The sequence below is a fragment of the Gadus morhua genome, chromosome 13 (genome assembly GCF_902167405.1).
Source record: "Gadus morhua chromosome 13, gadMor3.0, whole genome shotgun sequence".
In the NCBI taxonomy this organism is placed as follows: Eukaryota; Metazoa; Chordata; class Actinopteri; order Gadiformes; family Gadidae; genus Gadus; species Gadus morhua.
Window position 1 is genome coordinate 4,749,095 of NC_044060.1, and position 14,091 is coordinate 4,763,185.

Here is a 14,091-nt window from a genome sequence, read left to right on the forward strand (position 1 = left end):
CTAGAAAGGATGGTAAAGCTCATTTGACCCGTGCACCAGTGTTTATTGGCAACAATAATATCGCTTCGGTCAGTTATCTTAAGTATTAAAAGTATAACAAATATACACATTCATTATCTTGTATTATTCGCTCTATTCAACTTTTTTATATGGTCATTCGGTGACATGAAATGGATATTATTTGCTCAGTTAAGAGCAAGTCATGACTGCGTCTACCGCTTACGCTGAAAGCGGAACCTTATCACACGGAACCATTCTCTACCGGTTTTAGACATTCAGTGTGGAGATATCAGTAGCGCCCGCGTGTACATGTGAGTAAATATCTCTTCACACTGATCTTATGTATTAAACCCACATTTCTCGACTACATGTAAATTCTTTCCTTTATATGTATCCGGATGCAAACGTCTCATGTCATGTATACTAATGCTACATGTTAAACACAGACTCTACTCACTTTATTTGCCTCCTTCTTAGCCAACCTGTCACGTACAGCTCCGTTATAGAGAATATTAAATGGTTCCGAATAATATATGACTGTAATAGACTGTGACAGTAGTACATGGTGTGTGTGTGTGTGTGTGTGTGTGTGTGTGTGTGTGTGTGTGTGTGTGTGTGTGTGTGTGTGTGTGTGTGTGTGTGTGTGTGTGTGTGTGTTAAAGCATGTCTAAGCGTCTCTACATCGGAGGACTCAGCCACACTATCACACAGAAAGACCTGCGGGACCGTTTCGGGAAGTTCGGCTCCGTGGAGGACGTGGAACTCCGAACCAGGAACGATGATGAGGGTGAGGATCTGACACGCAATATTAGAGAAACGACAGTGTGTGTCAAGTGCAATATCATGCCCACTGATATGAATGTACTAGTCACAACATGTTGCGGTTTGTTTTCTGTCTTCGTAGGAGTTCCTTACAAGACATTTGGCTACATCAACATCACCATTTCAGACGGTGATTTCAAGAAATGTAAGTATCCCTAGCCACAGCAGATTGTATTGTGTTGTTTTAGTATGCTAGTTGTTGTGGCAGCAGTGAGACATGTCTTGTGGTGTCTGTGTCACAGGTATGACTGTTCTGAACAAGGCTAAATGGAAAGGAGGAACACTGCAGATCGAGCCTGCCAAGGAGAGTCCTCTGCAGAGGTGAACCTCCATGACCATAAGACCCTAACCCGAACTCTGTAACCCCAACACTCCAACCCTCTAATCCTAACTCTTCCTCCCCCTAAACCAATTACCCTAACTCCCTAACCCCATTACCCCTAACTTCCAACCTCCCCCAACTCCATGATCCGCAACCCTCTAACCCTAACTCTCCAACCCTAACAATCTGACCTAACCGTTTATCCCTCTTACCCTTTAACATAAACTCTCTAACAATAACTATCTTGCCGTAACCATTACTTCTCAACTATCTGTCTTAAGGCTATACCACCAACTCTCTAACCCTATCTCTCTTAAGGCTATACCACCAACTCTCTAACCCTAGCTCTCAAACCCTAAATCTCTTGCCATCTACCCCTTTCAAAGAATGCTTTGATAGGGTTAGAGAATCCTACTGGGATTAGTCATGTGTCGCTCACATCCTATACTTTGAAGCTCCGCAAGCTGTGTGCCTTAGCCGCGGGTCCACAGCCACGTTACCGCCAAACGGCTTCTTTAATTCCAGCATCATCCTCAAACCCTGACTCCCCAACCCTCTCCCTTTACTCCAGACTGGACCAGGAGCGTCAGGCCCGGACCCTGGCCCAGGACAGCCCCGCTAAACCCCAAAAGGACAACAAGGAGAAGGTCCTGGACTCCCTGAGGACCGCCGGAGTGGAGAACTTCCACATGAAGGCTGCTGTACCAGGGACCGAGGTCCCTGGACACAAGGTCTGTTCCTATTGGTCACTGGACACAAGGCCTGTTCCTATTGGTTCCTGGGCCCAAGGTCTGTTCCTATTGGTTCCTGGGCCCAAGGTCTGTTCCTATTGGGTCCCTTCCTATTAGTCCCTGGGCCTAAGGTCTGTCTCTATTGGTCCCTGGGCCCAAGGTCTGTTTCTATTGGTTCCTAGACACAAGGTCTGTTCCTATTGGTCCCTGGACTCAAGGTCTGTTTCTATTTGTTCCTGTGTCCCGCTATTGGTCGCTGGACACAAGGTCTGTTTCTATTGGTCCCTGGACACATGGTCTCATCCTATTTGCCTGTAGACATTAGGTATGTGTCTATGGACATAAGCACTGTTTCCAGTCGTTTGTGGACATTTTTCTCTGTTTCCATTGGTTTATTGATGTTCTGTCTCTAATGTAAGGCAGTAGAAGGTGTAGCCTTGCTGTTCCCATGTGTGGTGATGACAACAACAAAGAGCTTCCTGTTAACACCGGAAATATATTCAGTTTAATAATGTTCTTCCCAAAATCCCAGAATGCATTCGGAATTTAGTTTCCATATTGTCGTGGAGAGCCCAAATTACAATTCCATTTAGGGCATTTAGCAGACGCTTTTATCCGAAGCGACTTGCTTCGGTTAATACACACATTGACACACCGACGGCAGAGTCAACCATGCAAGGCGACAGCCAGCTCGTCAGGAGCAGTTGGGGTTAAGTGTCTTGCTCAGGAACACATCAACACTCGGCTAAGAGGAGCTGGGGATCGCACTAGCAACCTTTCGGTTACGAGACAACTGTACTGATATTCAAGCAGGTCTGTTGTGACATCCTGTGTTCCTGTGGTCGCTCTGTCCTCAGGAGTGGGTGGTGAGTAAGTTCGGCCGAGTGCTCCCCGTCCTGAACCTCCGGTGCGGGAAAGGCAGTAGGAGCAGGAGCATGAAGTACGACCCGTCCAAACACAGCCACAACATCAAGAGGCTGGAGGCCGAGCCCGACACCACCTCCGTGGCCCAGCTCACCTGGGAGGTCCCGGGGGGGGACGATGACATCAGCAAGAAGAGGAGGGGCGAGTTCCCCCCCACCCAGCCGTGGAGGCCCAAGAGAACCAGGACGGAGCCGGACCCAGCCAGGTACTGGGACCCGCTTACCACTGGTAGTGTCCGAGTGTGCTCACCCCACCCTAGTGTCCTCTCCTTGTCTCCTCGCCTAGTCTCCTCCTAATCTCTTCTCCTAGCATCCCCTCCTTGTCTCCCCCCCCCCCCCCCCCCCCCCCCCCCTTGCGTCCTCTCCTAGTCTCCCTCTCCTTCTCCCCCCCCTTGTGTCCTAACCTAGTCTCCTCTCCTTGTGTCCTCTCCTAGTCTCCCTCTCCTAGTCTCTCCCCCCTTCGACCTCTCCTAGTCTCCCCCTTGTGTACTCTCCTAGTCTCCTCTCCTAGTCTCCTCTCCTAGTCTCCTCTCCTAGTCTCCCTCTCCTTCTCCCCCCCCCTTGTGTCCTAACCTAGTCTCCTCTCCTTGTGTCCTCTCCTAGTCTCTCCCCCCTTCGACCTCTCCTAGTCTCCCCCTTGTGTACTCTCCTAGTCTCCTCTCCTAGTCTCCTCTCCTAGTCTCCTCTCATTGTGTCCTCTCCTCTTAGTGACTCACTGTTGTGTTGACAGTGCTGATGCTGAACAGACTAATGGTCTGGCTGGTGGCCACACGGCTGAGGAGGAGATCCACAGCATCTCCCAGGGTGCACCTGGGCCCAGAGAAGAGGAGGATATCCTGGAAGTGGTTCGAGCGGACTTCCTGGCGCGGTCCAGAAAGTTCAATCAAGGTACCACGTTCGCTACGCTTCCTTTTTTTTGTTTTTTGCTAAAATAAACTGAATTTAGAGCTGGCCTCGTGTTTGTGGTGAACAGAGGTGTTAAATGTCTCTCATGACCTCCTGTGACCTATAATCCCACCTCCTTCCAAACGAGCTACGATAAAACTCCAAAAAAGAAAATAGTATTGAAATGGATATGTTAAGACCCACCTGTTATTACTGTTGCATAACCCCAGGATGTCTAACGGAGGTGTTTGTACAGGTGGGAAGGGAGAGGAGGAGCAGTACGACTCGGCAGACACAGACGAGCTGCTGGCCTCCAACAAGCCTCCGCCCTCCTCCCTCCAAGAGAACGCCAGGAAACGCAGCCTCCCGTCGGCCTCCGGGAGAGACCAGAAGAGGAGATCTCTTCCTCTGTTCCAGTCGCCCTCCTCCGATGAAGAGGATGAAGAGGACAAGGATAACACGGACGCCCTCAAGCCATCAGACCCTAAAGCAGACATGAGCCAACAATCACAGACGACAATCTCCCGATTGAAACCTTCACCTGTGGAAGATAGAAATGGAGAGGTAGAGGCAGAGAATGATGAAGAGGATGAGGTAGAGGCAGACAATAACAAAGAGTCAGAGAATGATGAACAGGCTGAGGTAGAGTCAGATCATGATGATGAAGAAGAAGGTGATGTAGAGTCAGATCATGATGAAGAGGCTGATGTAGTGGCAGAGAATGACCAAGAGGCAGAGAATGATAAAGATGGTGATGTAGAGGCAGAGAAAGATGATGAAGAAGAAGGTAATGTAGAGTCAAATGATGACGAGGGCAGTGAAGAAGAGTCAGATCATGAGGAAGAGGGAGACATAGAGTCGGACGGCGATGACGATTCGGACTACGACGCCATATTCTCACACTGCACCAGACTGGAGATCTCCCTGGCTGACCTGCAGCGCATCGCTAAGGAGGCTGAAACTACAACTCCCAGCATGCCCCAGCCCCCAGGAGGAGGAGGAGGAGCAGCGGCGGCAGCAGGAGGCCCGGCAGCAGGAGCGCCGTCTCCTCGTCCTAAGAAGGGAACCACTCCTGAGGAGATCCTAGCCAGCCTCCTGGAGGATGACAGCGGTGACGACGACAGGAACAACAAGAAGAAGAAGAAGAAGAAGAGGGGCAGCATGGCGGCCATGCTGCCCGCCTTCCAGGGAACCAGCGGCCTGCTGGGGGAGGAGGAGGAGGGAGGAGGAACCACCAGGAGCAGCCAGGAGCCAGCAGAACCCTGCAGGGTCTCTCAGAGGGCCGGGACAGAACCACAGGAGAAGGTGGTTCCTCCTCCTGCCTCCACTCAGAAGGTCACAGGTGGTAAGGTTTCTGTAACCAATGAGGAGGAAGACTCCTCCTCAAGTGAAGAGGAGGAGGAGGTGGAGAAGGAGGCGGTTCCTCCTGCCTCCACTCAGAAGATGAAAGGTGGTAAAGTTTCTGTGACCAATGAGGAGGCAGACGACGACTCCTCTAGTGAGGAGGAGGAGGTGCCCCCTGCATCAATTCAGAAAAACAAGAGTAGTAACATTACTGTGACCAATGAGGAGGAGGAGGAGGAGGAGGACGACTCCTCCAGCGAGGAGGAGGAGGTTCCCCCTGCATCAATACAGAAAAACAAGAGTAGTAACATTTCTGTGACCAATGAGGAGGACGATGACGACTCCTCTAGTGAGGAGGAGGAGGAGGTTCCTCCTCCCTCCACCCAGAAGATCAAAGGTGGTAATGTTTCTGTGATGGAGGAGGACGATGACGACTCCTCCTCTAGTGAGGAGGAGGAGGAGGTTCCCCCTGCCTCCACCCAGAAGATTAAAGGTGGTAACGTGTCTGTGACAAATGAGGAGGACGATGACGACGATTCCTCTAGTGAGGAGGAAGAGGAGGTCCCTCCGGCCTCCACTCAGAAGATCAAAGGTGGTAACGTGTCTGTGACCAAAGCCGACGAAGACGACTCTTCCTCCAGTGAGGAGGAGGAGGAGGTTGGGGTGACGGCGGCGGCGACGGCATCACACCTCAGTCAGGAGAATTCATCCAGCAGCAGCAGCGAGGAAGAGGAGGAGGAAGATGAGGAAGGGGTGCAGCAGGTGGCAGCAGCAGGGCCAGACAGAGTCCTGGACCCTAAGCGGCAGCTCCTGGACAACAAGAAGAGGCTGCAGGCTGTGGTCCGGAGGCACCAGGCCACCCAGAACCTGAGAAGCCTGATCCAGGGAGCCCTAGCCAGCCTGGTAGGTCCCGGCGTCATAAGCATTATCAGAAGAATAAACATAATCACCAGGACTAGCACATTAATGCATAGTACTATGATTGTGACTGTATGGATAGGCGGGTACGTTACGGGTCCCAGACCTCTAAGATGTATTTGATATGGAATGTTCCAGGACGCGTCTGCTGCCGCCCCAGGCCAACACATCGTCTTCGGCTCCGATGAAGAGGAGGAGGAGCCTGATGAGGCAGCAGCACCAGCCAACTGCAAGGCTCCTCTGAAAGAGAAGGTGAGCTACAGGCTATAAAAAGGCTACTATTAGGCTACAGGCTATGCTATAGGCTACGGCCAGGCTATTGGTTACGGCCAGGCTAAGACCAGGCTATAGGCTACGGCCAGGCTATAGGCCAAAGCTATGCTATAGGCTACGGCCAGGCTATAGGCTACTATTAGGCTATAGGCCAAGCCTATACTATAGGCTAAGGCCAGGCTATAGGCTATGGACAGGCTATTGGCTACGGACATGATACATGCTATGTTCAAGCTTGGTGGGAAACAATATTGTGTGTGTGTGTGTGTGTGTGTGTGTGTGTGTGTGTGTGTGTGTGTGTGTGTGTGTGTGTGTGTGTGTGTGTGTGTGTGTGTGTGTGTGTGTGTGTCTTTGTGTGTGTGTGTGTGTGTGTGTTTGTGTGTGTGTGTAGGACCTGAAGAAGGCGTCTGGCTCCAAGCTGTTTGAGGATGAGGAGGATGAAGGAGAGGGAGATGATGACAGGTTTCTGATCAAACCTCAGTTTGAAGGCCGAGCCGGACGCAAGGTTAGTCCCGTCATCAACACCAGGCAGACACGCCCTCAAACAAGCACACATGACCACAAACTCCAAGACACGCCTACAAACTCCCACAAACATAGACACGCCCTCAAACAAGCACACATGACCACAAACACCCAGTCACGCCCACAAACACTAAGATACGTCACAAACACCAGCAACAAGCACACTTTCCAAGCCCACAAACACAACAACCACGCCCATATGCCCCACCACCACACCCACTTAACACCCAGACCACATCCTTGTTGAAGATCAGGCCTTATTAAAGTTTTTGTGTGTTTCTCTGTGTGTGCGTGTAGCTGATGGCGATCCAGTCGGGGTTCGGGATAGACGATCGGTTCCGGATGGATTCTCGCTTCGCAGAGAGCGATGAAGAGGGGGAGGAAGAGAAGGGGGAGGCAACAGGCGAGGGTAATTTCTGTGTGTTGTTACCGCGGCGGCCATTTTGTTATTACTTTAAAGGTCCAGTACGTAGAATTTAGTCGCATTTAGCGGTGAGGGCGCGGGTTGACACCATCGGATTCCCCAACCTCCCTCCTCCCTTTTCATGGACTACGGTGGTCTGCACTGCCCGCTACAGTAGGTACTTCCATAATGGGGTCATCGTCTACGAGAGCGTCAAGTAGGGCTGCAGGATATATCGGCTATGTACGATATATCGATATAATTTCCACGGGGATACAAGATTTGACAATATCGTTTATATCGATATGCGTTAAAATGGTCAGTTTCCCCCTCAAGCGTCTACAGCGCTTGCCTTGGAGACTGTGAGCGCGACCCCTCCCCCTCCCACTCTGTCTTTCCGAACGTGCCGTGTGCAAAGACGCCTCATTCCCGCCCCCGCCGCCCCCTCACAACACAACAAGCATGGATTATACCCTTAAAGAAAACGAGACAGCGGCGGTAGACGAAATTGTTTCAAAGAGGAGAAACAACGGCTCCATAATGTGGAAATAGTTCGGGTTTAAAAAAAAAACAGATGAGCAGCAGCTGCAGGTCATCTGTAGAGAGTGTAGCAAAACCGTTGCGACTAAAAGTGGAAGCACGACAAATCTGTTCCACCATTTACAGCAGCGGTACAAAGTGCAGTATAATGAATGCGTAATACTCCGTGGCTGTGCTGCTGCATCACCGGCCGCGACAGTTTCTTCTGCCCCGAAACCAGGGCCGGCGCTCAGCAAATGTGTTGGGGGCGCCCTCTGGTGACGCTCTTAATTAATTAATTAAAATATACGAAACAAGCGAAATGAAACCAAACATGTTCCCAAATGGAACGGAGAAGGAAGGGGGCGGGGGATTAAAGTTACGGCGCACTGAAACCCTCACCGTAGTACACAGGACAATGCGACGAAGCCAATGCTCTTACTGGTAGCTAATGTGGTTAACCTACAGCTTTATAATGTTTTGCATAGGTGATTATTTTGTGAAGAAGGTGAAAAACGTCCCTTTTTTTTTTAACATGTTCATTCAATTCTGTTGAAAATAACGATCCAAAATCACATGTTGCAGTCATACTGACCTATGTTTTAATAAAAGTGCTTGCAACATCTCACATGTGGCTTTTGACTTAGAAAAAAAACATCTAACCCACTCTATAGAAAATATCGAGATATATATATCGTATATCGCCATTCAGCCCAAAATATCGGGATATCATATTTTGCCCATATCGTGCAGCCCTAGCGTCAAGTGGCCAAGTGTTGAGGGATGAGGTTCCTTGATGGGTTAATGAATTGCATTTTGGTTATTTATTTTTGTCAATGGAAAACGTTAGGTCATATCTTACAAGGAAAGGTCCTTTTACAGGAGGTCCTCATTTGACCCTGGATGCTCTGTGCATGCCCTTATAGGGTCAGCTGTGTATTGCGCCCTCTGGAGGGAAGCTGAGGCGCTACCGATGTTTGCGTTGTTCTCAGAAGAAAATCCGCCGGTGTGAAAATGTACCCACAGGCGGAGCACTTCTGTCCAGTGATTTGAATTTGTGGTTATAATACTGTTCGTGTGTGTGTGTGTGCTCAGTGGTGAAGAGTGGAGTGGAGGAAGAGGAGGAGTGTCTGGACGAGGAGAGGAAGACAAACCTGTCCATCCTGCAGAGCGTCCTGAATGACAACCCGCAGCTCAACACAAAGCCCAAGGCCGTCGCCAAGACGCACACCTTCAGGTACACACACACACCTCTTCATACACACACACCTCTACAGACACACACGCACCCACAAACACACACCTCTTCATACACACACGCACACACAAATACACACCTCTTCTTCAGGCACACATACACACACACACCTCTTCAGGCACACACTCACACAACTCTTCAGGCACACAGACACAACTCTTCAGGTACACACACACACACACACACACACACACACACACACACACACACACACACACACACACACACACACACACACACACACACACACACACACAAACACACACACTTCTTCAGGTACACACACACAGGGATTTCATTGGCTAAAGGAAGTGATGTCGTTGTGATGTCAGAGATGCGCAGGCGCTGCACTACGACCCCAGCCGTCAGGAGCACGAGGTGTTTGAGGACAAGATGGAGGACGCCGCCAAAGAGGGGTACGACCACGCAAACGCACACACCAGCAGGCCGTCTGCTCCGTAGAAACATACATTGCAATATATGGAATTTAGATCCCGACCGATATATCGGCGGGCCCATATTATCAGCTGATATTAGACTTTTTCCAAACTATCGGTATCGGCCGATTTGAGTTTCATATCTTAAGTTTGTATTTTTATGCATTTTATTTATCAGAACTTTGATACATTTTGATTTAGATTTTCTGTTGTGACAATAAAATCAAGTTTATTATTATACTGCATTACCTTATTATTTTAGTGAGGACTCATAAGTAACTACAAATAACCAATGCTCTGTTTAATGCTTTGTTACGCGTTTCTGGAATTTCTTTTTTAAATATATATCGGAATATCGGATTTTTAAATCACCAAATATTTGTACCGGTACCGGCCTTAAAAGACCTTCATCGGTCGGTCCTCCCACTGGGTCCCTGTACGCTAAGCCCCTCCCCCCTTCATCGGTCGGTCTCCCACTGGGACCCTGTACGCTAAGCCCCTCCCCCCTACATCGGTCGGTCCTCCCACTGGGTCCCTGTACGCTAAGCCCCTCCCCCCTTCATCGGTCGGGCTCCCACTGGGACCCTGTACGCTAAGCCCCTCCCCCCTTCATCGGTCGGTCCTCCCACTGGGTACCTGTACGCTAAGCCCCTCCCCCCTTCATCGGCCGGGCTCTGACTGGGTACCTGTACGCTAAGCCCCTCCCCCCTTCATCGGTCGGGCTCTGACTGGGTACCTGTACGCTAAACCCCTCCCCCCTTCATCGGTCGGTGGTCCATGTACGCTAAGCCCCTCCCCCTTCATCGGTCGGTCTCCCACTGGGTCCCTGTACGCTAAGCCCCTCCCCCCTTCATCGGTCGGGCTCTGACTGGGTCCCTGTACGCTAAGCCCCTCCCCCCTTCATCGGTCGGTGGTCCCTGTACGCTAAGCCCCTCCCCCCTTCATCGGTCGGGCTCTGACTGGGTCCCTGTACGCTAAGCCCCTCCCCCCTTCATCGGTCGGGCTCTGACTGGGTCCCTGTACGCTGTGGTGGAAATGATATGCCCCGCCCCCCTGGTGGTAATGATAAGCCCCTCCCCCCTCAGCAAGGCGAGCAGGAAGAAGAAGAAGCAGAAGGCGGCGGAGCTCCCGGAGGTTTCCAAGGAGATGTACTACGACGTGAGTGCGGAGCTGAAGGGGGTGTTCGGAGGGGGGGCGCCGGGGGGCGTCGCCGCCCCGCAGGAGGCCCCCTGCTGGGACCGCCAGGAGGAGGCCCCGGAGGAGGGGGAGACGCAGGGGGAGACGCAGGGGGAGACGCAGGGGGAGACGGAGGAGCAGTCCGTCTTCAAGTTCTCCTTCTTCCAAGAGGAGACGCCAGCGATCAAGGAGACAGGTGAGCTGCCTGTCTGTCTGTCTGTCTGTCTGTCTGTCTGTCTGTCTGTCTGTCTGTCTGTCTGTCTGTCTGTCTGTCTGTCTGTCTGTCTGTCTGTCTGTCTGTCTGTCTGTCTGTCTGTCTGTCTGTCTGTCTGTCTGTCTGCATGTCTGTCTGTCTGCATGTCTCTCTGAAGTAGATTCTTCTACATGCTCTCTTCAAACACTCATTGTGTGTGTGTGTGTGTGTGTGTGTGTGTGTGTGTGTGTGTGTGTGTGTATTTCTCTGACACGTGTGTGTGTGTGTGTGTGTGTGTGTTCCTCTGACACGTGTGTGTGTGTGTGTGTGTGTGTGTGTGTGTAGAGTATCGGGTGGAGGCCATCAAAGAGCCGCGGGTGTCGTGGCAACTCGAATCTGGTTTCCATGACAGCAGCGACGACGATGAGGATGAGGACGAGGCTGCTGCTGCTGGGGTTGATGATGAAGAAAAGGTCCGACAGAGCAGCTGTGATCCCGCAGAGTAAGTCGCCGCGGCCTTCAGCACACCCACTCCCTCATCAAATCAAACGCGCTGTAAACAATATTCAGTATGCGTCATTAAAGGGGACCTATTATGCTTTTTCGACTTTTATGACCTATAAACGTTGTTATAATGATTGATTGTCATGTTTAACCATACTAAAGTGTTAAATAATGACGTACATGCATTTCGACGTATTCCCTGCTGACAGTCTGGGGTGGCTGTGCAGAGCGCTAAACACTCGGGAACACGTTTGCGATTCACTTGTTCACATTTCCGGGAAATTATCTACATAGAGGCACTCCTGCCGCGCCCCCATATGCCTGGTCAAATCTGCCCGCGCGCGCGCCTCAAGGGAGGTAACCAATCACCAGGGAGTTGGGTTGGCAGGAGGGGGGCGAGGGGGCGGAGAAGGACGAAACCGAGCGTTGACGGAGAAGGCTGAAAGCGCCCAGATGAGAGGAAGAGTTTCCCGAAAATCGACATCGTTTTTTGTGCTTTGATTCGTGTCAGGTTGCGCTATAGGAGTCATTAATAAGAAATTAAGACCAGAAAAGTAGTATAATAGGTCCTCTTTAAAGTCTAGGATCAGTTTCACCTCAGAAACGGATCGCCTCGTCCCTCAATGGCCAAGAGAGTGTTGCATGTTTCATATCCTCGCTCAACGCAGGGGGCCGGGAGTGGGAGCTAGCCCAGCGCCCTTCGGCCTCCAACGCCCAGCCGGGCTGAACCTATGGCTCCTATATGTTGTTGATGCCCACCGAGCTGGCAGAACCTAAGTGTTTGTTTGTGTTTGTTTGTGTGTGTGTTTAGGGAGAGCGTGATGTCTTGTAACAGGGAATTATTCTTCTACTACCCTGAGGACAGCAGACTGACAGGTACACACACACACACACACACACACACACACACACACACACACACACACACACACACACACACACACACACACACACACACACACACACACACACACACACACACACACACACACACACTCCTCGTCATTCTCACACTCTTAAAGGGTATAGGTTCATTCACTCACACACTGTCTCTCTTAAAGGGTATCGGGTCATTCACTCACACACTGTCTCTCTCCCTCAGACGGTCCTCTGTCCTTCTGCCGCTCAACTCTCCTGAAGGAAAACGACTGGGAGGAGAAAAGAAACGCACTCATACAGGTAACACACACACACACACACACACACACACACACACACACACACACACACACACACACACACACACACACACACACACACACACACACACACACACACACACACACACACACACACACACACACACACACACACACACATACACACACACACACATACACACACACACAGGGACACACACACACACACAGGGACACACACACACACACAGGGACACACACACACAGGGACACACACACACAGACACACACACAGGGACACAGGGACACAGGGACACATGTTGAGTAGTGTTTCCTGGTCTTCATTACAGGACTGTCGCAATACCCACAAGAAAGCCCGCAGGAAATGCACCAAGAAGCGCTGAGGATTGTGGGTAACCATGTGGTGGCTGTCGGGCTGAAAGGAACAGCGGTCATCTCTCCATCAGCTTCCTGTTTCTTTGTGCCTGCTTCCTTTGATACTTCCATTCATCCCCGGAACACGATTGGCCGGTCTTTCTCTCAACCGTTAACCCCTGGAATCCTAGAGCAGTACTTCCTGCATAACAGGAAGTACATCAGCAGGTAGTGTGAGGCCACTTCCTGTACTGACTAGACATTAATTTCAGTGTGGTTTTATTTTATAGTATTATATAAGAGTCAGTTAAGAGCCGACATCTTGTCTTCTCTCCGGCATTATTTTCTTAATGTCATTTTAGGCAATGCCTCGGGTACTGTCTTTCATTCACAGAACTATGAGTACAGTCAGAAACACTTAGGTTTAAGTTGGTCAGAACTATGTATACAGTCAGAGACACTTTTGGTTTCAATCGATCAGAACTATGAGTACAGTCAGAAACACTTAGGTTTCAATCGGTCAGAACCATGAGTAAAGTCAGAGACACTTTGGTTTCAATCGATCAGAACTATTAGTACAGTCAGAAACACTTTGGTTTCAATCGGTCAGAACAATGGGTACAGTCAGAAACACTTTGTTTACATCAGTTTCAGCCTTTCATTACCAGAACTGTACAGTCAGAGTATAGCAGGGCATCAGCGGCCATCTTGTGTATATATATGATTGTTGATGTGTATATACATGCAGCAGGATGGCCAATTATGAAGCATGAAATATTAACAGAGGGCATCGATAAGAACAGCTGATAGCCCTGTGTGCTGCTAGTGGAACAGCTTGCTTCTTATTTAAGCAGTTGAAACAGGAAACATGGATTAGGTTAGGGACAAGAACAGCTTTGTATCAAATAAAGTCATTAAAAAGAAACTGTTTTATTTGTTTTGTTTCTCATCTTTCTTGGATGTCAGGAGAAAACCATGGGAATGGATTAAACCATAGGTAACGAGGATAAATTCTCGAAACTGAAGATGCGTTTCTTCCTCTCGCCTCAAGGTGGCGGTGTTGAGCCATTGAGATGGTCCTTCCCTGATTAAACCTTAAAAATACAAATTTGATAAATCGCAATTACATTTTATTTTATCCCGACAGAACAAAAGCATCGTTTTATAAATAATGTATTGCTCGGCAAACTATAAACAGGATTATAATCCCCATTATGATAACGGAACGACGGATAACTGACCGAAACAATATGTACACAATATTCTAGAGATTATGTCATTGTTGTTTCAGGAAACTATCAAATATTCACTTAAGCATATAAATTCATCCCACTTTTTCTTCAA

The 14,091-nt window shown here is 49.8% G+C and overlaps 1 protein-coding gene across 1 annotated transcript; it reads left to right on the top strand.

The window, feature by feature from the left end:
• The first annotated feature begins 195 nt into the window (after nt 1-195).
• nol8 (nucleolar protein 8) lies at nt 196-13,677 on the top strand. The gene is made up of 18 exons (XM_030374364.1): nt 196-311; nt 663-787; nt 905-967; nt 1,065-1,143; nt 1,716-1,875; nt 2,733-3,004; nt 3,529-3,686; nt 3,940-5,930; nt 6,084-6,197; nt 6,610-6,723; nt 7,041-7,152; nt 8,761-8,902; nt 9,256-9,339; nt 10,446-10,732; nt 11,075-11,231; nt 12,045-12,109; nt 12,336-12,412; nt 12,723-13,677. Exons 2-18 carry the CDS (start codon nt 664-666, stop codon nt 12,774-12,776), a joined length of 4,053 nt encoding a protein of 1,350 aa, XP_030230224.1. The 5' UTR covers nt 196-311; nt 663; the 3' UTR covers nt 12,777-13,677.
• The last annotated feature ends 414 nt before the right edge of the window (nt 13,678-14,091 follow it).